Genomic DNA, 26,283 nt, shown 5'->3' on the forward strand with positions numbered 1-26,283 from the left:
TGCCGACCTTTGAAATCCCTTTTGTCTTTGGGATTTGATGATTCTTTGTACCGCTTTGCCTTAGCTTAGAGAATTCATTTAAAGGAGCTACATGCTTTCTGGTTATCTCATCATCCGGTTCGAGCTTCAATTCCCTCTTAAACATGCTTATTCTATCTTTCCCTGTTTGAGATAGTTTCCATTGATAGTGTAGATGGAAACAGAGGAGAAATTTTGGCCTTGAAATTCTCTTCAGTGTAACTCACATTTCTTTGCCTGCCTCAAGTGGTGGGCCTAACCTTTTCTTGTTCTCATTGCTTTGAGCATATCTTAAACCCCCCCCCCTTTTTTTCTTGTTTTTAGCATTTTATTCACAAGATTCTACTCTTTCTGGCCTTTACAATTCCCAATTCTGTTCTTGTCAACCTGTTACACTGTTCTCCTTGGTTATATGTTTATTTGATATTTTGTACAGATCCTTTAAAAAATCTGAGCTCAATGGAGAGCTTCCTATTCGGCTACATTCCTCTGTTTGTCTGTATTGCCTCCTTTCTTTTTCATTTGGATCAGATGAGATTGTGTTGCCAGGATTTCCTCTTTTAAGACACAGAGTAACAACCTGCCTATTCTCTGAAGATCTTGAATCTACTCTCCTGGCATTTTTAAAACTTTGTCCTGCTTACCTTTGGTTTAGTCCAGGAATTCTGAACCTTTTTGAAATCTTCTTTCCAAAATCTAATGGAGTTCTTCACCACTCGTGTGTGTGTGTGTGTGTGTGTGTGTGTGTGTGTGTCCTGGATGTCTTTGACAGTCTCTTGAAGCCTATGGACCTCTTCTCAGAATGATATTTTTAAATGCATAAAATATATAAGATTACAAGCAAATAGTTATTGAAATGTTAAAGAAAAAAGAAAAAATACCCAAATAAGTTCATGGACCGTGGATTAAGAACTCCAGATTTAGTTCAATATTTAGTCAGAATAATAAGTCTTTGTAACCTAGGAACTATATGAACACAATTACAAAATACTTTTCACACAAATAAAATCAGATCTAAACAAATGGAAAAATAGAAATTGCTCATGGGTAATCTGTGCTAATAAAATAAAAATGACAATTCTACCCAAATTATTTATTCAGTGCCATACCAACCAAACTACCAAAAAATTATTTCATAGATCTAGAAAAAAATAAGAAAATTCATATGGAAGAACAAAAGTTCAAGAATATCAAGGGAATTAATGAAAAAAATGCAAAGGAGGCTGGCCTAGTTGTACCAGATCTAAAACTATATTATAAAGTAGCAATCATCAGAACTATTCGGTACTGGCTAAGAAATAGAGAGGAAGATCAGTAGAATAGGTTAGGCACACAAAACATAGCAGTAAATGAATATAGTCATCTCCTGTTTGATAAACCCAAAGACTCCAGCTTCTGGGATAAGAACTCGCTATTTGACAAAAACTGCTGGGAACACTGGAAAATAGCATGGCAGAAACTAGGCATAGACCAACATCTTACACCATACACCAAAGTAAAGTCAAAATGGGTACAAGATCTGGACATAAAGGGTGATACCATAGGCAAACTAGAAAAGGAAGGAATAGTTTAATTTTCAGAACTGTGGAGGGGGGAAGAATTTATGACCAAAGAGGAGAATATTATAAAATGCAGAGTGGATAATTTTGACTACATTAAATTAAAAAGGGTTTGCACAAACAAAATCAATGCAAACAAGTTTAGAAGGAAAGCAGAAAACTGCGAAACAATTTTTACAGGCAGTATTTCTTATAAAGGCGCCATATCTAAAATATATAGAGAACTGAATCAAATATACAAGAATTCAAGTCATTCCCCAATTGAGAAATGGTCAAAGGATATAAAAAAGCAGTTTTCAGGTGATGAAATTAAAGCTATTTATAGCCATATGAAAAAATGTTCTCAATCACTACTGATTAGAGAAATGCAAATTAAAACTACTCTGAGGCACCACCTCACACCTTTACAATTGGCTAATATGACAAAAAAGGAAAATGATAAATTTTGGAGATGTGGGAAATTTGGAACACTAATGCACTATTGGTGGAGCTGTGAACTGATCCAACCATTCTGGAGAGCAATTTAGAACCATGTCTAAAAGGTTTTAAAGCTGTGCATACCTGGGGGCAGGTAGGTGGCACAGTGGATAAAGCACTGGCCTTGGATTCAGGAGGACCTGAGTTCAAATGCTTTAGACACTTGACACTTACTAGCTGTGTGACCCTGGGAAAGTCACTTAGCCCTCATTGCCCAGCAAAAAAACAAACCAAACCAAAACCGAAACAAACAAAAACTGCATACCCAGAAATACCACTACTAGGTCTGTATCCCAAAGAGATCATGAAAAAGGAAAAAGGACCCCCATGTACAAAAATATTCATAGCAAAGAATTAGAAATTGAGAAGATGCCCATCAATTGGGGAATGGCTGAACAAGTTGTGGTATATGAATTTAATGGAATACTACTGTGCTCTAAGAATGATAAGCAGAAAGATTTCAGAAAGCTGGAAAGACTTAAATGAATTGATGCTGAATGAAATGAGCAGAAACAAGAGAACATTGTACACAGTATCAGCAACATTTTGTGATGATCAACTGTAGTAGACTTAATTCTTTTCAGCAATACCATAGCCCAAGGCAATGCCAAAAGACAAATGGTGGAAAATGCTCTCCACATTCAGAAAAAGAACTATGGAGTCTGAATGCAGACTGAAGCATACTATTTTTACTTTTGTTGTTGCTTTTTAAAAATTATTATTGTTTATTCTTTCATTTTCCCCCTTACGTTCTGATTAGTGTGGAAATATGCTTAACATGATAGTAATGTATAACCTATATCAAATTGCTTACTGGCCTTGGGAGGGGGAGGGGAGAAAAGGTGGGAGAAAATTTGTAACTCAAAATATCTTTACATGTAATTGAGAAAAATAAAAATAAAATAAATATTAAAAAACAAGTCTTTGCAAACAGAAAGGAGCATTTAGAAAATGGAAGGTCAAATAATGCTAGTATTTTGAAACAAGAGTAATTTGATTGTTTGACACCCCACCCCTGCCCTGGAGTACCCTGGGATTATGCCCAATGTTCCCTACCTTGGTAGTTATGAACTTCAAGATGAGGGTTACTTTATCTCATGATTTCTGACCCTTCCATATTCTCAAAAAGTTCTTGGGTTGGGTGTAATTAAGACTATCATTTCCCTTTGAAGTTTCCAATAAAACAGGTAGGTAGTGTAATGGTAGAGTGGTGGACTTGGAGGCAGGAAGATCTGACTCAGACACTTACTAGTTTTGTAATCCTGTCAGCCTCAGTTTCTTCATCTGTATAATGGACCTGGGGATGGAGATAATAATAATATCTACCTCTCAGGGTTATTTGTAAGGGTTAAATCAGATAATATATTCAAAGTAGCTGCAAGCCCTAGAGAAGTATATGAATTTCAGCTATTATTATTAATCTCCTGAGAGAGGAAGTCATCCAGCAAAGCAGGATAAGAATTTATCATTTGCCCTGGTTTTAGAAGATAGGAATTTATAGTCAATATCTGTGTAATTGAAGCCCCCACCCCCACCCCCAGACTGTGCTAGTTTTATCATCAGTTAGGAAGCAGCATGCGCACTGTCTGTCTGTCTGGGATATGGGGGAAAAAATGGTCATCTATTCCCTTAATTGCATCATTTTTGTTTCTCCTGCTAATGTCACTAAAATTCTCCTATCCATGTTTCTGCCAATGTATTTGTGGATTTTTGTAGAGGTGCATCTTTTTTTGACTTGGGTATTCCTCTCCTCCCCTTTGGATGTGGCCTGTGTCCTCCCTTTCACAGTCATTGTCCAGCCATGACACGTCTATTCTAAATGGTGCCGCTTCCTTGGCGGTCAGACTGACCTTGGTTAACATTTCCTGTTGATTACCCAGGATGTTATGTAGCCGGGTACAGACACCTGGGGCGAGATGTGCTTGTTCTTCTCTGTTATTTTCTCCTGAGAATCACTGAGAATTCCCACCTCCATCACTTCCCCCCTCCCTACCCCATCGCTCTTATGGGAGATGGCCTGATGTTTGGATAAATACTAGTTGCTATTCAGTGAACAGGGGTCATAATGAATCATAGGGACAAGAGGGAAACCAGCAAGAAGCTGGAGATGAGGTGGAGGGGCTGGACCCTATCTGTAAAAATGAGGAGGGGTTGGGGCAGCTAGGTGGCGCGGTGGATGGAGCACTGGCCCTGGATTCAGGAGTACCTGAGTTCAAATCTGGCCTCAGACACTTAACACTTACTAGCTGTGTGACCCTGGGCAAGTCACTTAACCCCAATTGCCTCACTAAAAAAAAAAATTAAAAATTAGGGGGGTTTGACTGGATGGTCTTGGTGGACCCCTCTGGGTCTATGATCTCGTGACTTTATTTTTCCCTTGATCCCAGCTGCAATGGCCACGCACTCCCACTGAGAAGCTGTTGGTTGAGATGTTTGACAGCAGTTCGTCCCAGTTTTTGGCTGTCTTGGAAGCCCTTTCTGAGCCAAGAAGGCGAGTGCTGCAAACGGGGCCTCCCACTTCAGAGGATCTCGAGGTTCGAGAGGTCTTTGCCGAGCTGTTCATGGCGGGGGGTGAGCTCTTTTCAGGTAAAGACAGATTCAAAAAAAGATCTTGCCCTTGAAAGTTTAGAGCTTCTGAAATGGTTCAGTGTGTGGCTCCAGGGGTTGTACCTGAAGGCTCACTCTACTGACGATGGGTCATTAGCATCTTCTCCTATGTCCATGGTCTTGTATTTGCACTGACTCTAAGCCAAATGGTTTTTTTTTTTTTTTTTTAGTGAGGCAATTGGGGTTAAGTGACTTGCCCAGGGTCACACAGCTAGTAAGTGTTAAGCATCTGAGGCCGGATTTGAACTCAGGTACTCCTGACTCCAGGGCCGGTGCTCTATCCACTGCGCCATCTAGCTGCCCCCAAATGCTTTTTATTGTCCCATAAGCAATTGTTGTAAAAGGCCACCATACATTCTTATTGTATCCTCTTTACATATTTTTTCCCCAATGTAAAATATCACATGGTTACTCTGCCAAAGAAGAAAGGCATTCATTTTTTATGTTTAGTCATTTTCAGTCATGTCTGACTCTTCATGACCCCTTTTGGAGTTTTCTTGGCAAAGATACTGGAGTGGTTTGCCAATTCCTTCTCCATCTCATTTTACAGCTGAGGAAACTGAGGCAAACAGGATTAAGTGACTTGTCCAGGGTCACATAGCTAATAAGTGTCTGAGGTTGGATTGGAATTTAGGTCCTCCTGAATCCAGGGCCAGAGCTCTACCCATTGTGCTATCTAGCTGCCCCAAAGGCATTTGTGCCTCCTGTTAAATACATATGCGTTAAGGAAAATCACAGGAAGAACATGTTTGGCTTTCAGTCTAGTGCTCATTCAGACTACTGTCTTCTTTCTTCTAGGAAATTTAGTCCCTCAATCATTTAACAAGCATTTATTAACCACAGTACAGTGTTGTGATAGACACTGGGGAGATAGAAGATGGAAGCAGATAAAGGCCGGAGCCCCATGGAGTTGGAATTTGGGATACTGGGGGAATGAGACCCAATGATTTTTATATATATATGTGTGTGTGTGTGTGTGTATGTATACATATGTATGTATGTATATATATGTTTGTATGTATGTATATATATAAATGTGTGTGGGGGGTTTATTTAGAAAGGTGAAAAACTTATTGAGCAAAGGGATCAGAGAAGACTTTGTGAAGGGAAGGGGGAGACGAGTATTTAGTAAATATCTATGTGCTAAGATATTAGCTGATTTGATCCTCACAAGAACCCTGAGAGGTAGGTGCTGTTATTATCTCCATTTCACAGATGAGGGAACTGAGGCAGGTAGAGTTTAAATCACTTGCCAGGGTTACGAGCTAATAAGTGCCAAAGACTGGATTTGAACTCGGGTCTTATGTGACTGTAGTCTTGACACTCCATCTACTGGGCCACCTTGATGTCTCATGAAGGAGGCAATAATTAAGGTGGCATTTTAAGGGAGTGTTAGGAATTCAACAAGCAATGGAGAGGACATTCTGGGCGCAATGGAACAATGTGAGGAAAGTCACAGAATGAGGAGTTAGCTGGGCATTTTTGAGTGGCTGTTAGTACCCAGGGATTTATCAAGGGCTCAATCTGTGTTGGGCACTGAGCCAAGTGCTCAGGACACAAAGAAAGATAAAAATACCAGTCCTACCCTCATAAAGCAGGCATCTTAATGGAGAAGACAGCTTTGAAATATCTAGGTACAAGGAACACAGTTCAGTAGCAGTATAGTGTGCTGGGATTGGGGGTGACGTGAGATAAGAGGGGAAGGTTACGGTGGGAGGCTTTGAACATCAGGCAGAGAAATGGGGAGCCACTGAAGACTGCAGAGCAGGGGAGGGATGTGACCAGAGTTTTGCATAAAAAGATGATTCTTTCAGTGACACAAAGGAGAGGTGGGTTGGACAGGCATGGGGGATAGTGGATGCAGATGTCCCCAGTGTGTCCTAATAGTCTGGGGGGGATAATGAAAACATGTTGTTGCAATATGGTAGTGGGAACGGAGAGGAAGATGGTTGACAAAAGTTGGAAACTGATCAGATATGAGAGACGAGGCAGAAGAGAAGAACTGTAAGGATATTTTGGACTATATTGAAAACCCAGTTTCAAAGGACACTTAGAGTTATTTCACTTCTTTCTTTTTCTGCTTCAAGATACAAGTGGCGGCCCCACAGTCTGTGGGAAGTTTGACTTTTTCAAAACAATCTGTTCGTTTGCTTCTCAAATGAAACTCGCCGTCGAAGGGAAAGATGGCGTTTCTATAGCTGCCGCAGTGAAGTTGATAAAATTATCTTTCACCTTTGAGGAGTGGAATTTATTTAACTGTACCGCTGGTCAGTTTATCAACTTCCTCCAGGTAATGTACCCAGTGATCTTGCTTGGTTTCGTATTAGCGAGGTAACGGGAATGAGCTGCTAACCAGTTTGTGGGGCCGATGACCTTCCTTAGAGTCGAAAGGACCCTGCCTCTAGGAAAGCAGAGATGGATTTAAGACTTCTGGCTGCGATGGAGCCCTTGATCAACGTGAAGAGAAATAAAGGCCTGGCCTACAGTGGGGAAGGAGGCAGCAGCGCCACCGACGGAGTTCGAAGTGGGGGGAAGAAAATCGTGTTTCAGGGTGAGTGTTGGTGAGAACACATTAGGGTTCTTCTGCTTGGATCCAGGAAGACTTTTCTCACCTGCTGTGTGTGACCAATATGTAGGATGGGTGGTTCTGTCCATCAACAAGCAATTATCAAGCACCTACTATGTGTCAGGCCCAGGGTTGGAGGGTGGGGAGATACAAAGGCAAAATAGCCCTTGCTCTCAGAGAAGCTCCAATACACTGGGGCAGACTCAGCAGGTGCATCCCAAAGCATGTGCAGATTAAAGGTGTCCTTGTAATGGGGCTGGGGGTGAGCACCAAGGAGGGTGAGCTGAACTGCCCTGTCTGCTTCTGGAAAACAACCAAGGGCTCTCCTGTCAGTCAGTAAGCACTGAGGAAGGGACTCCTCTGTACCAGGCCCTGTGCCAAATGCTAGGGATACAAAAAGAGGCAAAAACCTACCCCTGCCCACAAAGAGCTCACAGTCTACCGGGGAGACAATATGCAGACGACTGTGTACAAGCCAAGCGATAGACAGGCTGAGTCGGGGGTGGTCTCAGAAGGAAGGCACAAAGATTAGCAAGGACTGGCAAGGTCTTCATGCAGAAGGAGGGATTTTAGCTGGAACTTGATGAAAAGGAAGAGTTTTCCAGGCATGAGGGAGAGCCAGTGAGATGTCCCTCAGTGGTCCCTTTGTAGTGTTATGCAAGCCTTAAAGCACTATACAAATGCTAGTTTTCTCCTCTTCCTTCTCCTCTTCCTCCTCTTTTTCTTCCCCTTCTCTTCACTCTTTTTTGTCCTCCTCCTCCCCCTCCTCCTTCTCTGTTTCCACTTTCTCCTCTTCCCCATCCTCCCCTTTCCTTCCCCCCCCCCACCTCCTTCTTCCAGCTCTAAGATTCTATGATTCTATCCACCAAGTGTTTGGGATGACAAGATAATATTCCTTTAAGTTACTTTGTCACATTGGATCCAGGTGAACCAATCCCTTACTTACTCTGTCAGAAATTGGACTCCCAGAGACATGGCAGAGCAGGGTCATTCCCTGCTGCCTTCTTAGTCCCTGCTGTTAGTGCCCTCGCTGAGCTTCTAGGATGATTCTTGGACTTTATCTGTGTATCTTATTCAGAAATAAATCACATGAGTGGTTCTGGTCCTCAGTCCAGTGTCTGAATCCAGGTCCATCCCCTAGAAAATCAGATTGATCCCAGATTCTGGAGCATGGGCTCTGATGGATGAACTATTTGACCATGACGATTGCTGCTTGTGGCTACCTGGCGATGATTCACTGATTGGCCTTCTGCCAAGAGATGCCAACAGTTATTGAAGGATGACCGGATCATAGGATGTTAGAGCTGGAAAGGACCTTAAAGGTCATCAGGCCCGAACCTTCTCACTTAATGACTATGAAGGAATCAAAGCTACGCAACAAGAGCTCCTTGCTGTTTGTATCAGAGGGAGGAAGCAAAGATCTCTGATTCGTGTCTTCCTTCTCTGGAAGGCCTAGCAGCCTCTGTGGCTCCTGGCTGACCTGAGCTGCTCTGAAGTTTATCTGGGGACCACCTGGGGTCACTCATGGAAGGTGAGGGTGAGGAGTGGGCACTGCTGAGGAAGCCCTGGCTCAGGAATCAGACAAAAGAGCATTCTTCCAACCCCGTTTGGATGCTTCTTAAGTGTTTGGCAGGTCACTTAATGCCTTTGCTCTGGCTTCAGTTTCCTTATCTGGAAAGTGAGGGAGTTGGACCAGATGACATTTGGTCTCTTCCAGTCCTAGATTTAGGACCCCACATCAGCCTTGCCACTCAGGGTAGACCAGCACAGTACTGCCCATTGCATAGTCCTATAGAATGTCCCTACGTATTCTCCATTCCATATGGCAGGTATTTGCCTAAAAAGTCGCATGTAAAATTAATTTTTGAAAATTCAGTTACAATTTAAATGCCACAGGGAAACTTGCTATTTCAAGGCAACCTCTGTAAAAGGTTTTTTGTTTTTGTAAAAGTCCTTTTGAAATGCAAACATCACCCCTTCCCATTTTATTTGTAAATTTGGATTTTCTTAAATCCACTGTAGAGTCCACTTGCATAGCCCATTGGCAGAAAAAAGACTATTTTCTAGAGATGGGTTTGTCATAGATATTGTTTGCTACATTTTAGAGCTAAAGCAAAGGTTCCCAGTTTTGCTTTCCTTGAACATTTTCTCTTCATCATCTTGTAATTAGATACTAAGTTTATCTTAATTTTTTTTTTCTGTTTCATGAATCAAGAATCTCACATGTTATCTGGAAGTTATTCTGATGATATTTTCCACTTGGGGTCAACGTTATTTTCCTTCATTTGTTCAGCTGATGAGGTGAAATGAATGTTTTTGACATTTTTTCATGCTATGATTAAAAAATGGAAGCAGTCACACAGTCTTTCTTTCTTTTAAAATCCTAAATATCCATTCTCTCCTCTAAGGGGCTAAAATTCTAGCTAGTCTGTCTAAAATATCCAATGAGTGGTCGCCAATAAATTATAAGCTTTAGCAAGAGTTAGACTTTTAAGCATTATTAAGGAGAATAAGAATTTGGTGAAGAGAAAGAGAAAGGCCTAGATTCATCTATCTATTAAAAGGAGAGCGCATTTCTAGGTCCCTTATCCACCCAAGTCCTGAGGAAAGAGAGTGAGAGAGCGAGCCTCACCCCCGCCCTTCCTCCCACAAGCAAACTTCACTTCCTGATGCCAGAGAAAAACCGCATGGCCTTGCCCTCAGAGGCCTTCTCCTCATGGTGGAGCTTTCCTACAGTAAGTCTCCAGCAGGTGGCATCATTCCAATCGTTACACTCCATCATCAGAAAAAAAATTGAAAATAATAAATATAGAAATCCTGACTGATCATAATTTTTAATGCATTTCATTATCAAGGGCAGCCCTACGTCCAAGTTCTCTCTATAAAATGCCCACTCCAGCTCTTTTTCTAAATGTCAGAGAAACCATGCCAATCTTTTTATGAGTGGATGTTTAACTGAGTTTGCTTCTAAAATCCATGGCTGCCAAGCTGAGTGTCCTTTTTCTTTTTTAGTTTGGGGGATTTACTTCTTTTTTGTTTCATAGATTGAGATTATTTAGAAATAGTTCCATGTTTGAGTATAAATTTTTCCAAGTATTGTCTTAAGTTCCTATCCTATTTAAATGACTTTAATAGGAATATTTGAATTGTTTCATAATATAAAAATTTTAGTGTATCTAGTATTCATTAAATCAGTAGACTGTAATCGGGGGGTTGAAAAAAATTTCCATTTTAATGAGATTTTTCTATCATTAGAGTATTTGTTACAAAAGGATTTGACCTGTGATAGCTTTTTGAAATCAGGTGTTTCCTTCTTTCCTTTCATAAAGAATTATGGTAATTATTATAATGTAGAGAATGAGAAGGTTTTGAAATAATTTCTCTCCTACTCGATGTTATTCTTCCATGTTCACTTTACAAGCAGACTCATAATATCTTGTAAACCAAGTATTTGCTTTCCTCTTTTGGATTAAAAGAATATGTGATTTAAGTTAAGGAACTGACCTGCAACTGAGTCCAGTAACTTTTATTAAATATCTAATGATATGTGATGAACTTTGCTGGTCATCTAAGAAACACATCACTACATCTGGGAGTTTACAAACGTCTGGGTTTGACGCATGATGTTGGACAAGCCACATAAGTAGTAGCACATACTTCCCAGGATTGGGGTCAGCTAAGTGGCACAGTGGTTAAAACATCGGCCCTAGATTCAGGAGGACCTGAGTTCAAATCTGGCCTTGGACACTTAACAAGTACTAGCTGTGTGATCCTGGGCAAGTCACTTAACCCCCATTGCCCTGCAAAACGAAACAAAAACATACTTCCCAGGATTGCTGTGAGAATCAAATGAGATAATGTATACAAAGTATCTTATAAATGGGAACTATTTTTGTTATAAGGCCCCAGTGAAACAAAGATGAGGAAAAAGAGGATGGTTTTCTACCTCCTCTTGAAATAATTGACTTTTTTAAAATTATAAAAGTATTTTATTATTTTCCAGTTAGAAATAATTGACTTTTTAAAAAAAGTTTCATCTCCCACCCCTGCCCTCCCTGTATTTCCCACTACTCCATTTCTTTTTTTCTCATCCTTCTAGATTCTCAGAAGGAAATAAAAAAGGGGAAATTCTATTGAGCACTCAGATTTGGTTTATTCTTTTGTTTTGCTTTGTTTTGTTTTGTTTAGTGAAAACTGTTTGAGACTGATCTATTTGTTCCTTTACTCTAACACCCCTTTTCAGAAAGTTCATCCTGATAATGAGATTGTTGTTGACCTGATAATGTTCCTGTGGCAGAAATGCAAAATGGGAATCCAGCGGATCTATTCAGCAAAAATGGAGTATTTCAAGTTTGTCCAGAAAGTCAAGACTAACAAAGTATTTTTGTTTGTTTGTTTTTATTGTGCTTTTCTTCATGTGGTAAAAGTCTATTGTGCATAACTTAGGCTAAAATTCACATCTCAAAACTAAAGGGAGGGGGAAGCTAGGTGGTGCAGTGGAAAAAGCACTGGCCCTGGATTCAGGAGGACCTGAGTTCCAATCCGGCCTCAGACACTGCGTGACCCTGGGCAAGTCACTTAACCCTCATTGCCCCGCAAAACAAAAGAAAACAAAAAAAACAAAACTAAAGGGAATTTGGGGGATCTATAATTCCATCACCCTCATCATCCAATATTTATGATGCAAAGAAAGACAAAACATGACCTCTACGTTTAAGGCGCTCCTAGTCTAAAAATCTCAATTCATTTCAATGTCAAATCATTTTTTAACTATCTTGGCATACAAAGACAAAAATGAAACCCCTCCTGCTCTCAGGGAGTTTAGATTCTATTGGGAAGGGAGTGGGGAAAGATGGAATACAGAATTTTCACAAACAGTCCAAGGAACATTCAGGAAGGAGTGACCATTGCCAGTGAGGGCGAGGGATCAGCACAGGTTTCATGGAGGAGGGGATAGTTGAGAAGGGAAGGATTCTAAAAGGTCTGGATGAGGTGGTAGAGTATTGTTGGAAAAACTCATCCTAGAGCTATAGAAGGGATCTCAGAATCCATCTAGTCTAACCCCCCATTTTACTCATGAATAGACTCAAGTCTGGGGAGATTGAGCGATTTGCCCAAAGTCACACCGGCAGTAAGGGCCAGATAGAGGATTTCAACTCTTAATCTTGTGCCCTTTTCAGTGTCCCCCTTTGACTTTCTACATGGATGCAGGAGAAAGAATATTGAGCTCAAAGATCAGCCAGTCATAATTTTGGCTAACACTTCAAACTTAGATTCTGTGTATCTGTTAAGACAATGTACCCCTACAGCTTAATGCCAAGTGATCTTTGGTTCACAGGTCTCTCATCCCCCTTATTTTTTTTTTTTAAATTGGAGAGACAAGAGTTTTCAAAGCATGAATAAAAGCATATTTCTCAGATCACATCAACTGAGATAAATCCATAGAGGAATTGAATAATAGAGAACACAAGGAACCAAATACCAAATTTCCGTCCTGTTTTCCAGTAATACATGTGGATTATTGTCAAGAGAGAATTCAGGCGAGAGGAAAAGAATTGAAATGATTCCCCAGAGCTGTATCATTCAGAAGATTAGAAGGAAACTATAATAGCTAATTTTCTTATAATCCTGAAGCCAGTTAAGGTTGGGAACACAAGATTGCATGGCAGCCAAGTCAGGATTAGCTCACCTGCAGTGATGATGGGGAAATGTCTGTGATACCCTTTGTCCCATCTTGGATCTTCCAAGCAAAAATTTAATCTCAGCCCTCTTGTCCTTTGTGAATAAATCAGTCTTTGGCCAAGAGGTCCTGTTGCCCATTCACTCCACCTTGTCCCACGAAACCTTGGAGTTGTTTAGACTATGTTTGTTTCTGGCTGTGTGACTCTAGGCAGGTCACTAACTCTCACTGTTTGCTTTAGGCAACTCAATAAGACTAGAAATGTCTGAGAATGGGTCAACCTGCACTGGTGGAGGGAGTTCCCTTTCCTGGGTATTCCCTATACCTGTCTCATTTGTGACCAACCAAAGAAAGGATACTCCATGTTGCTTTCACTTGATTTTTTTAAAAACCGTTTTGTTCCCTGTTTTCTCTCCTTAGTGGATTCATTTGCTCTGGCAGATAAATGAGATGATTCATACTTGTCAAAGAGAAGACCTCAGCCCTGTGGTCGTGGCTGAAGTTGCATTACGACTAAGTGGAATATTGGAGACTTTAGGAAACCCAGCAAAAAAATTTAAAAAAATTTCTGGTAAAGTATCAAATGAGATAATTCCAGGATCATTTCGATAAATAAGCATGGACGTGAGACCAAGGCACTTATTGTCCATATCTTTGGAATCTGGCCGAACACTTAAGAGTGGTGAGGGCCTGGGCAAGCCTTTTATTCAGTTTCAGATTCTTTTTTTTTTTTTTGGCAGGGCTGTGAGGGTTAAGTGACTTGCCCAAGGTCACACAGCTAGTAAGTGTCAAGTGTCTGAGGCTGGATTTGAACTCAGGTCCTCCTGAATCCAGGGCCAGTGCTCTATCCACTGCGCCACCTACCTGCACCCTCAGATTCTTAATAAAACAAGGGTTATAATGTGGCTGTTGTGGGGCTCAGAGGAGACAACGTATGTAAAATGTTTTGCACGAATGGTAGCTCTTATTATATAAGTAGTATCTGGGTACTAACATTGCAGAACTAAGTTATAAGGTACGAGCAGATATGTTATTCATTTTGGAATTTGTAATAATATGGACAGTTGAAAGGGTTTGAAGTTTTTCTTTGCTTAGACAATCTCTCTCTTTTTAAAGCGATCATGAAAAATAAGTAGCATCAACAACATATAGCCCAGGGAATTATTTAAAATACTTTAGAAAATGAACTTCATAAGAATCTTCACGTGTTAGAATCACATGCTGTTACCCTTGGAGACAGAAATACACAATTTGTGAACATTTGCATACATGGGAACTTACCCGCCCCTCTCTTCATCTTCCCTAAGGTTTTTCCACTCCTCCTTTTCTGTCTACTTCACCTCCATCAAGAGAAACCAAGCTCTCCTGGTCTAATGGCACCAAGTGGAAATTGTTATGGGGAATGCATGATTCAGTGTCTTTTTCTTTATTCAACTCAACAAACCTTTATTAAGCACCTACTGTGTGTGATATCTGGGTGCTAGTTACTATGTACAGAAAAAGGAACCATTACTGACTTCTAGAAACTTGTTTTTTCAGCGTCCCTTTAATTTCTTATTCTCCTTTAAGGTTCTGCACATAACAGTTTCCAAATTAATCAGCAACCATTTATTAAATGCCTGCTATGTGGTAGGTCCCACAGTAGATACTTTGACCCAAAGACAAAAACAGGTGGGTCTTTGCGCTATATTCTATTAAGGATCAGTGTGTGTGTGTGTGTGTGTGTTTATATATCTATATCTGTATATATATTTACATACAATTGTATATATACATGATGTATATATATATATGATGATCCTTTATACGTGTGTGTATATATATATATATTTACACACAATTGTATATATACATGATATATATATATGATGATCCTTTATACGTGTATATATATATATATATATGTATGTATATAAAATGAAATAACAAATATTTACTAAGTAAATTCATAGAGGAGGGGGACAGGGTCAAGAAAGGCTTAATGTAGAAAGTGAATCCTGAAGGAAGGGAGTGATTAACAAGAGTGGAGGTAAGAGAAGGGGTGTCTCTGTAGATGGGGAAACATATGGCTGGACACTGGAGTGTGTGAAGAACACTAATATGTAACAAATACAGGACACTTGGCTGAGTCAGGCTATGAAAGATTTTACATGCCAAACAGGACTTTATTTTATAATAAGGCAGACCATGGCACTTTGTGGTGTAAGGGGCTAAAATTCTAGCTAAACTGTCTAAAATATCTAATGAGTGGTCGCCAATAAATTATAAGCTTTAGCAAGAGTTAGACTTTTAAGCATTTATTAAGGAGAATAAGAATTTGGTAAAGAGAGAGAAAAAGGCCTAGATTTCTATCTATTAAAGGGAGAGCACATTTCTAGCTCCCTTCTCCACCAGAGTCCAGAGGAAAAGAGCGCGAGACTGAGCGCCAGTCTCTTCCTTCCTCCTCCCACTAGCCCGCGTCACTTCCTGACTCCTGGTCTTGCCCTCAAAGACCTTCCCTTCATGGGCAGAACTCTTCTACAGTAAGTATCCAGCAGGTGGCGTCATTCCAATCGTTACAGTCCCCCCTGTTGTTCCTCAAGAAACAAAATGTTTCCTTGACGGAACAGTAAAAACAATATAATAACTATTGCTAACTAATAATATGTGAACAACAATATAGAAAAGGAAGAGAGGAAAGTTTTGTCCAGAGGGGCGATTTTTTGTCCTCATGAACCGACGCTTTGACATTGGTCTTGCAAAGGGAGGGCCTCTGCAGAAAATACATATTACAGATGGTGTATATTATAACAGAAAAAGAAAAGAGAAAAAAAAAACAAAACAAAACTGTTCATTTAAAGTCTCTGAAAGTCTTTTCTCAGATGTCCTCTAGGTGTAGTCGTGGAATGGAAGTCTTTTCAGGGGTTGATGTGTGGATACTGGTAATCAGCCAGGAAATTTCCTACAAAATTGAGCTTAACACAACTTTAAAATAGCTTTGTCAATAATCAAATCAAACAATGAAAGTTCTCAAAACATGTCTAAGGGAATACAGAATCTTAGTTGTTAACATGTGAAACATACAATAAACAAAAATTGAACCATTCTTTAAAATTATATTATTATTATAGTCCCCCCTTATGGAGAGTAATTGAGAAGACAATTGCTGCGATATTAATTTTTAAAAATAATTTTTATCTTTGTTTCATCACTTTTTGCATCATCTGCCTAATTATCCTCATGCCATTATGAGAAATTAGAAAATCTAATATAATTGGTAACAGGTGTCAAGGCCAAATTCAACACTGTTATTTATCATGACACCTGAGATAATTATGGGGGTTACCATAAAAGAACAGAGAAATGATGGGATATGAGCATTCCCACACTTGAGCAATATGTACTGCCCATACAGTATGCCAGGCTTAAAATAGGTGGATGGAATATATGTCCATGCCACCGAACATATTGGAGGAAACTGAGTCAGACTTAATCAGATCCATGGGATTAAGATGTCCATGGCATCAGGCATATAGGAGGGAGCATAGAAGCCAGGTGTAAAAGTGAGATGGGTGGGATGAACACTTCCAGCCATCTGTACAATATTGTGGGGAAAAATAAAATAAAATATTAAACCAAGAGAATCCAACCTCAACATTAGTCAAAAGCCGTTCCCTCGGCCATACCTTGACTTCATGCATGTCTCCCCTCATGTGACAGTTCAGTGTCTGCTCTTGCATGTATTCCTCTTGTGATTGGATGGCATCTTGGCCAACTGGCATCTGATAACTCAGAATAAAGGCAATTAATGTCTTAAATGATAAGTTCCCATAATCCAAGTCTCATATGGATTTAAAATTGAGGATAATAAATGATTGCAAAAAATGTGAATACATCTTGACTTGACACAATATATATTTATGCAACAATTTCAAATAATACCCCTTTTTTTTATTTAGTATACAATTACTTTTGTGAAAAATCAGAACATATTTGAATACAAGTTAAAGCACAACACAATCTCAAAGACAACTTTTACAAATGTTCCTCTCTTTTTTTTTTGGAATATGCTTATCAAAAATAATACTTCTAGAATCAATTTACACTTGCCATGGCAAACAATTTGCCAGGGAAATGCTTTAAAGAGTTTGATCAAATAATCAGTTGAGAAAAAATAACAAAAACAAACAACTTAGAATATGGGAGCACAATACTCCTAGAATTAACATTGTATTATGAAATCAAAACCATCTCTCAATTTTTAAAAATTAGATAAATGAATAGAAGAAAATACACATGGAACAATAAAAAACAGTGAAATTCAAACTAAGGAAATCTACATGAGCATGAATTTAATATTAATAAGAGTATTATAAAATATAAACTTGATCACATGACTAAAAAGTTTTTACAAATATTCTCCTTGTTTTAAAAACTAAGTATAAGACACAATCTCAAAAGCATGAAAATCTCTATAAAAATAAACCCATACCATTAATTTCAAAATGTATATATAATAGCACAGAAATCCTATGTAACCTCTGAACTGATACTATTACTCTGAGTGAATTCAGAACACTTTTGATTCCGATATCTAAAATCCCCAATACTCATATCAATACCTTGCTGCTTACTTCTACATTTCTGTAAAATATATACCCTTCCATGGCAAAAGAAGCAGAGTCTTGAACTATGTTGATGATTGTCATTCTTATTCAGCTTAAGTTTTTCTTCTTTAACCCCTTTATATTGTCTGTCAGTCTTTTCACCATACAAATGCTTTATAAGATTACTAATTAAAGACAAAAGCAGGTTAGCAAAATTATGAACAAAACAAGCATATCTGGAATTTAAAGAGTTTTCTAAGATTGTCTCAAAAGCACAGCCAGGCCGGGGAAGGGCTGAGCCTGAAGCTGCAAATGCAGGTAGAAAAAGTTGAGCATGCCCATCAGATCTCTGGACTTCCCAGGCAGGGGAAGCTATGGGCTTGGCCATAGGAGGAGTAGAGGGTGGGGTCTGGGGAGGAGGGGAGGGACCAGCGCAATTTGAATCTGACTTGATTTTGAACTCAGGCCTGGATTCCTCTTCCCCCACTTTGCCTCCAGGTGCTAGGGGATTAAAAGCTTCTAGAGGGTGGGTCATTGCCTCCAGGCATGCAAAATTAGAGCAACAATTAGTGTTGGAACTGGGAAAAGCTGCGGGAATCTCTTCAGGTTTCTCTGAAAAAGCATGGTTGGGAGAGGGAGAGATATTTCCTCCTGTGAGTAAGTTACTGGCTCTTTTAACAAAAATAAAAAGAAAAATAGAAAATCCACAAAAACAAAGCATTAACATGATCTTATCTCCCATTTGTCTGGTTAAACAGACTAAAATCAAAAATAGGGTAATTAGGGAGTTTAAAAGGTCCATTTGAAAAAATTTAAAGGAAAACACAGCCAGTGCGCCAGTACTTAGCAATTTAAAGGGTAGGGGAAATTTCTTACCCAACCAGAAGATCAGAAGACTGAGGTTTAGCTTTCCTCTTCGTGGTCAGCCATCTGTAAGGGGCTAAAATTCTAGCTAAACTGTCTAAAATATCTAATGAGTGGTCGCCAATAAATTATAAGCTTTAGCAAGAGTTAGACTTTTAAGCATTTATTAAGGAGAATAAGAATTTGGTAAAGAGAGAGAAAGGCCTAGATTCCTATCTATTAAAGGGAGAGCACATTTCTAGCTCCCTTCTCCACCAGAGTCCAGAGGAAAAGAGCGCGAGACTGAGCGCCAGTCTCTTCCTTCCTCCTCCCACTAGCCCGCGTCACTTCCTGACTCCTGGTCTTGCCCTCAAAGACCTTCCCTTCATGGGCAGAACTCTTCTACAGTAAGTATCCAGCAGGTGGCGTCATTCCAATCGTTACAGTGGGCAGATTGTGCTACCCTTTTCATGGCTCACATTTCAGTTAATTTGACCATAGGCAATTTTTTTTATTTTTAAATTTTAATGTCCTTTTATTTCTATTATACATATTTCTACATTGCTGTAAATTTCTAATTTCCACCCACCAACCATGCCCATCAATAGAACTCTCCTTTTATCAAAGTTAAGCAAAACAGATCAACACCTTGACCATGTCTGACACCTGAGGCTTCATTCTGCACTTAGAGTACAACATATCTCTCATAAGAGGTGGGAATCATGCTTTACCATCTGAATCCTTAGTTGATCACTGGGTTGATCTGAATCCTGAAGTCTTTCAGTATTCTTTTCCTTTATTGCAGTACAGCAATATTTCCTTATACTCTTAGAGTTATTACATAAATTGTTCTCCTGCTTCTGCTTACTTTGTTCCACATCAATTTATACAAGTCTTCCTGAATTTCTCTGAATTCTTTAGATTTAAAATTTCTCATGACATGATAATAATATTCCATTGCATCCATATCTCCCAATTTGCTTAGCCATTATCCAGTTATTGGGCACCCACATTCCTTCTATTTCTTTGCTGCTATGAAAAGTGCTGCTATAAGTATTTGTGTATATTTAGGGCCTATTCCTCTGGCTTTGACCTCTTTAGAGTATGTGCCTGGAAGTAGTTATCATTGGATTGAAAGGTATGTCCAGTTTAGTGCATTTTCTATTATAATTCCAAATGAGTTTCCAGAACAACTGGAACAGTTCACAGGGCCATCAGCAGTGTAATTAGTATGTTTGTCTTCCTATAGCCCCTCTCTCATCTGACATTTTTACCTTTTGTAAGTTTAGGCAATCTGATGGATATAAGGTGAAGTCCCAGTTATTTTAATTTGCATTTCTCTTATTAATAATTTTCAGAGACTTGTTTCTATGACTGTTGATAGCTTGCATTTCTTTTTTTTGAAAGTTTCCGGGGCGGCTAGGTGGCGCAGTGGATAGAGCACCAGCCCTGGATTCAGGAGGACCTGAGTTCAAATGTGGCCTCAGACCCTTAACACTTACTAGCCATGTGACGCTGTGCAAGTCACTTAACCCCAATTGCCTCACCAAAAAAAAAAAAAAAAAAAGTGAAAGGAAAGTTTCCTGTCAGTATTCTTTGACTGCTTATTTCTTGGGGGAATGACTCCTGTTTTTATCTATTTATATCAACCCTTTCCTTAAAAATACACATATGCTTGCTAACCATTTTTTTCCTGCCTTACCTAGTTGCCTCAGGAAAATCACCCTTTTCTTCTGCTTCCTTCTTTTCCTCTTTAATTCCTTTTCCTTTTCCTATTCCATCTCTTTATTTTTTATTCTTTGGCTCTTTTGTGAACCAAATGAGTACCCTCCCCTTACCCCCAATTATGAGAAATAGAAGGGTAGTTGTGACATATTTCTAATAAGGAGAAAAGAATCCTAAGTTTTAATGAAATTAGACATAAAGTAATAGGTCTATCAATCCCTAAGACTTGAAAATGTCCAAAAATCCTCTTTAGAATTTTCATAAGTCCTCATCTATTACCTTGTGCTTCTCTATTTCAACTTGTTTTTCTTCAAGTGCTAGCATTCAAAGATTTAAATTTCCTATTCATTTTTCTCCTGTTTTATTTAATTTCTAGTTCTAAAACAATACTTTATTTCTATTATTTTTCATGGGTAAGTATACAGTTTTTTGGCAACATGAATTTAACCATTAGATTTTTTAAAAAATGTGTTATGGGAGCAGCTAGATGGCACAGTGGATAAAGCACTGGCCCTTGATTCAGGAGTACCTGAGTTCAAATCCAGCCTCAGACACTTAACACTTACTAGCTGTGTGACCCTGGGCAAGTCACTTAACCCTAATTGCCTCACCAAAAAAAAAAAAAAGTGTTATGTTCCAAAGGACCAAAATGCAAATGTGCCTTGCATGCAGCAGGTCCTCCTCCTCCTCCTCCATCATCATCACCATTATCACCACCACAACAATTCACATTTATATAATGTTTTACAATTTGTAAAAATGCAACAACCCACGAGGCAGAGTAAATATTATTTGTAGATGAGAAAACTGAGGCTTGCTTAAGACCATATGATTAGTAAGTAGTGCAACTGACACTGGATCATAAGACATAGGTCTTATGATTCCAAAAATGTGTTTATGATGTTGAATTAAAATAGTTGGCATTTAACCATTTATCAAGTGGTATCTTGCTGTATTTAAAGAACTGCCTTTTCCCTCAGTTAGATGTATACATTCTGCCATATTTGCTAAATCCAGTTCAAGTCAGCAAACATTTATTTAGAACCTAGTATGTTCATGGTAATGTACTAGACTCGAGGTAGGTTAAAAAGATGGCTAAAACATGGTTAGGTAGCTTACAGTCTAGTTAGGGAGAGAGTGAGATACTCATATCAGTTGCTGCTGCTGTTGTCCTTTGTACTTAAAGAGGACCAAAATGATATCATGATGTCGGGGTGCTCAGATCAGTGCTTTGAACATAGAGTGTACTCAATAAATAATTGTTAAATTAGATTGATAATCACTTGTCAGAAGCAAAAGACCATTTTAAAGTCTTATATTTTGAAGGGTCCGTGAGTTCATTAATATTGATAATTTGACTCTCACAGACTCTCATGTATTTGAATCTCATCCTATGTGGATCTTGGCTGGGGCCTCCCATAGAGGATCTATCCAATATATTGGAGGCCTTTTAACACTCCATGGCTGTCCGTGTGGCACTCAGTCTTTTTCCTAATCATGGATTCTTGATATATTTCATTACATTTGACTTGCCCAACAGTCACCATCGGTAATAATCTGCAGCCCGATTTTACCCATTATTCATTTCTCTGTTGCTCTTTGGGCCATCTTTAAAAATTTGATTATTTTGGTGAAATTATGGACATTTATGATCCTCAGCCACATAGCATCATCAGAGTATTGATCTTTAAATGTATTGATTTTACATTATATATAATCTTTACAAATATGCTGTAAAAGTTATTTTAACTAACTGGGTCTAATCTGTTGACTTTTGACTGGCTATCTGACTGCTTTTAAATTAGTATGGGCTGTTTATAAATTTCCACAACTGTTCCTCCCAAATCGATAAGCAAATAAGTCTCTTTTAATTAAATAAGTGAAGCAGGGTTTATTTATAAAAGTACATGTAGGGGCAGCTAGGTGGCGCAGTGGATTAAGCACCGGCCCTGGATTCAGGAGGACCTGAGTTCAAAACCGGCCTCAGACACTTGACACTTACTAGCTGTGTGACCCTGGGCAAGTCACTTAACCCCTATTGCCCCGCAAAAAAAAAAAAAGTACATGTAAGAGATAAAGGTAAAGAAATGCAAAGTTACACGACCTGACCTCCTGCCCCTGCCACCTACCCCCAAGCCGCGTCTCTCACCTTTCTTTCCTGCTGTTCCTCAGACTCCTTAGTGTCCTTGTACCAAAGGACATTCTTCTAGTGTCCTCCCCGAAAAGCCCCTCTCTGTCCCATCACAACCCCTAGCGTCTCTTTTTACTCACCTCTTCTCTCAGGTGAAACTCGGGTTGGCCTTGCCCAGGGCCGCTGCTAAACCCATACTGCGCCGGGAGCTCAGGGATGGGCGAAGCAAACCCTGGCGTCCCTCCGGTTTTTCATGCGCCTTTCTGCTGTGCGTACTTGCTGTGCCATGCCACTCCCGGGGCTTCCGTGCAGCTTAGCCCAGCTCAGACCCCCCCCCCCCCCAACTGAAATGGAGGGGGAGGGGCAGCTCTGCTTGGGGAACCTGAGGCTAATTTTAATGCCTACAGTGCACACATAATGTAAAATATATGCACATATCTATATAGACTTGTATGTATATGTATGTGTATACATATATGTATATGAGAAAGAGAGAGGGAGAGAGGGGGAGAGGAAAAGAGAGAGAGAGATTTTGGAATGTGAAAGACCAACTTTGGTCATTGACAATGATCTATGCTTTCTAAGTGACATTTGCCATCTCTTATTCCATTCTGGACCATTTGTTCATTTAAAATGGACTAACTCAATGTGTTGCCTATTTGGCCATTTGTCATAATCTAGGCAATATGCATTCTTATCAAATAATCAACATTTAGCAGCCAATTGCAATGGAAAAAGCAATAATTTAAATAACCTTGATTCAAACTATTAAAAAACTACAGTTGGTTTGGAAAAATTGATGAGTTTATTATGAATGCTTTCTGGTTTTTCTTTCTGCCTTTTGGCTCATTAACTCCATTAAGAGACGGTGGTGAAGCAAACAGGTGAGATCTTGTTCTTTGTTGCAGCTCTAGTAAAAAAGGCTTCTTATTTATGTGTTTTGTTTTTCATGACATTCCTATTCCCCAATTAGACATGGTTAATTAAGAGTTGGCTTTAGAGATAAACTGAATTCAGATTAATTTTAAAGTTGTTCAGAAATGAGAAACCCCATGCCATGTCAACTTCCTCAGCATATCTTAAGTGTTGCATACTGTTTCCTTTATTTGTTTATAAGTGACTAGATAAAGTTTGAGACTGAGACTGTGAAAATTCTGAAAAAAACACACACGCAAAGGAAAACAACTAAACCAGCTCCACTTAAAATAATATAACTTTGTATAAGAAAAATATCAATGTCATCTTCCCTGAAATCATGTTTTCTCTTTCCTCCTCCTTGGCTTTGGGGTAGAATTTTATTTGTGGGAACAGAAGCTTTTTAATTTGACCAATTTCAGTCATGGACCATACATCTTCAATGGTTTCACATCCAAAAGCTGTTTTTGTTTCAAAACACTGGCCAACATTGGACACTTTCCAAGAAAGTTAAATGGAAGCACCTTCTCCTGTAAAGCTTAGACATTAATTCAAGCTACTGTTATATTATCTCATTCTTTCTATTTGTGGAATGTATTCATCAATTTGGGTTTTAACATCATGTAAGTCTGGTAGAAAAGAATCTTTCTTTGGGCCCAGTATATCACTAAAGCCTCTTCAAATATGGAAGGAATTTTTTTAAAAAATCACCTGACAGTTTGTGAGATTGAAATTTCTGTTCCTCTGCTTTTTCCAAAGAGAATCATCCGTCTGGTGTTTGTCAGCTAACCACTCAAGATGTTGTCAAGGACAGTCCTTTTTCAAAAAACAAAACAAAACACACCCTCTTAAGATCACTTGAATAGAATTAGTCAAGCTTTAAGGGGTCTTTAAAATGAATCCTTGAGTGCCTTTGAGATCCTGTTATCTCCAGGGTAGATTCCTTCCCTGTGTGCTTGGTCCTATCCACCTACTTTCCTAGGTTTTCTCTTGTTAAGTACCCATTTGCCTTCATCTGATCACTCATTGGTTATTGAAGTATTTGAAACTTATTTTTCTTTTTTTGTTTTTTGTTTTTAGTGAGGCAATTGGGGTTAAGTGACTTGCCCAAGGTCACACAGCTAGTAAGTGTTAAGTGTCTGAGGCCGGATTTGAACTCAGGTCCTCCTGTGCTCTATCCACTGCGCCACCTAGCTGCCCCTGAAACTTATTTTTCTAATCTGAGGTAACTAGTGGATGGTCTGAATACATGTAGAAAGATTCACCAATGAATCTCATATCACTAACTAAGCATTTCATGTTAAGATATAGTTAGATTTTGGGGAAGAATATTTCATATTCTCTATATCCAACATCCAGTTTTCTTCTTTTAAGAAAGTAGGTGTAGGGAGCAGCTAGGTGGCGCAATGGATAAGGCACTGAACCTGGACTCAGGAGGACCTGAGTTCAAATCTGGCCTCAGACACTTGACACTTACTAGCCGTGTGACCCTGGGCAAGTAACTTAACACTCATTGCCCCACAAAAAAAAAAACAAAACAAAAAAAGAAAGCAGGTGTACATCTGAGGATTCCTCAAGCCTTTGAACTCTTTCAGTTCTTAATCATGACCTCTCACTTTCCAAAAAGTTTTGGCACATATCTGATTGTTTGCTGCCTCGGGGAGGAGGCAGAGGAGTGAGGGAAAGAGGGATGAAAATTGGAACCCAAAACTATAAACAAAAATGTTTATTAAAAAAAAGTTTTGGAACAGTAAGTCTGTATCATCAGTTGAGTGAGAACAAATACGTTGTTTTGCTCACCTCATTTTTCTGTGTGTGACAAATATGAGCAGGGGATGCACCCAATCCATGGAAAGAGCTTTCCACGAAGTCAGGAATGGGTCATTGAGATCCTAGAAGTCACCTAGACCAGTCCTCCCACTGGATGGATTTGGGAAGCTGAGGTTCAGAAAAGCAAAGAGACCTGCTAGGGTCACATTGGGTATAAGTAGTAGAAGCTGCAGGACACTGATTCTACACCCATCACTCTTTCCTCTACCCCAAGCCACTTCCTAGAACAGAAGGGAGTGCTTCACTTTAGCAGCAATTGTTGAATGCCAGGACAGGCACAGCCAGGTTCTCCTGGTTCACTGAAATTTTAAGTTGCTAAAAGTTGAAAAAAAGATCATCATTCAAATAAACTCTTCATGCTATGATCTTGCATTTGTTGGGTTTACTATTTTGTAAAGATGTAACCATGAGACTAAACCCAAGGATATAGATTAAATTGTATATCACTTAAGTGATCATGAGGATCACAGATTGAGAGCTAGAACGGACCTCAGAATCCAGTGAGTCCAACCTATTATTTTACAGATAAGGCAACTGAGGCTCAGGAGTGACTTGCCCAGGGTCACAGAGGTAGCAAGCATCAGAAGCAGGATTTGAACCCAGGTTCCCCTCATTCAAACAGCCAAAACTCTTTCTACTATAACATGCAAATAGATTGTTTGTATCTTATTGATGAATTGGAAACTTAAATTGCAAGACTCTTGCTATTAGTTTACAGGTAAAAAATACTTTGTTTGGAGGACATACTGTGATTGTTAACAAAATTCTATGGGGAAAATCACCTCAGTTCAGTCCAGCAAAGGCTTCTTGAGGGGCAGGTAGGTGATGCAGTGGATAAAGTACTGGTTCTGGATTTAGGAGGATCTGAGTTCAAATCTGGCCTCAGACACTTGACACTTACTAGCTGTGTGACCCTGGGCAAGTCACTTAACCCTCATTGTCCCCCCCCACCCCCCCGCAAAGATTATTGAGTGATTGCTGTATGCAGACCTCTGTTCCTAGGTACTGAAAAGGCTGCAGAGGTGAATCTAACATAGTTCCTGTCCTCAAGGAGCCTCCAATCTAGGAGGGGAATGTTACATTCACAAATAACTAGAATATAAAGTAGTATTAAAGGGTTCAGGAGAGATACAAAGGGTCCTGCCAGTAAATAGGAAGGGGAAGAGGAGAAAGGGAATAAACATTCATTAAACACCTATTATGTGGGGCAGCTAGGTAGCGCAGTGGATAGAGTACTGGCCCTGGATTCAGGAGGACCTGAGTTCAAATCCGGGCTCAGACACTTAACACCTACTAGCTGTGTGACCCTGGGCAAGTCACTTAACCCCAATTGCCTCCCTAAAACA

At 39.4% G+C, this 26,283-nt stretch overlaps 1 protein-coding gene across 1 annotated transcript in view; it reads left to right on the forward strand.

The window, feature by feature from the left end:
• Positions 1 to 26,283, forward strand: part of CFAP54 (cilia and flagella associated protein 54) — a 347,358-nt gene that overhangs the window by 80,013 nt on the left and 241,062 nt on the right. Inside the window, exons 10-15 of the mRNA XM_043967706.1 lie at positions 4,442 to 4,640; positions 6,749 to 6,951; positions 7,044 to 7,212; positions 9,443 to 9,528; positions 11,471 to 11,605; positions 13,328 to 13,478. Coding sequence (XP_043823641.1) covers positions 4,442 to 4,640; positions 6,749 to 6,951; positions 7,044 to 7,212; positions 9,443 to 9,528; positions 11,471 to 11,605; positions 13,328 to 13,478 — 943 coding nt within the window. The remainder of the gene's footprint in view (positions 1 to 4,441; positions 4,641 to 6,748; positions 6,952 to 7,043; positions 7,213 to 9,442; positions 9,529 to 11,470; positions 11,606 to 13,327; positions 13,479 to 26,283) is intronic.

Source organism: Dromiciops gliroides, chromosome 5, assembly GCF_019393635.1.
Source record: "Dromiciops gliroides isolate mDroGli1 chromosome 5, mDroGli1.pri, whole genome shotgun sequence".
NCBI classification, from domain to species: Eukaryota; Metazoa; Chordata; class Mammalia; order Microbiotheria; family Microbiotheriidae; genus Dromiciops; species Dromiciops gliroides.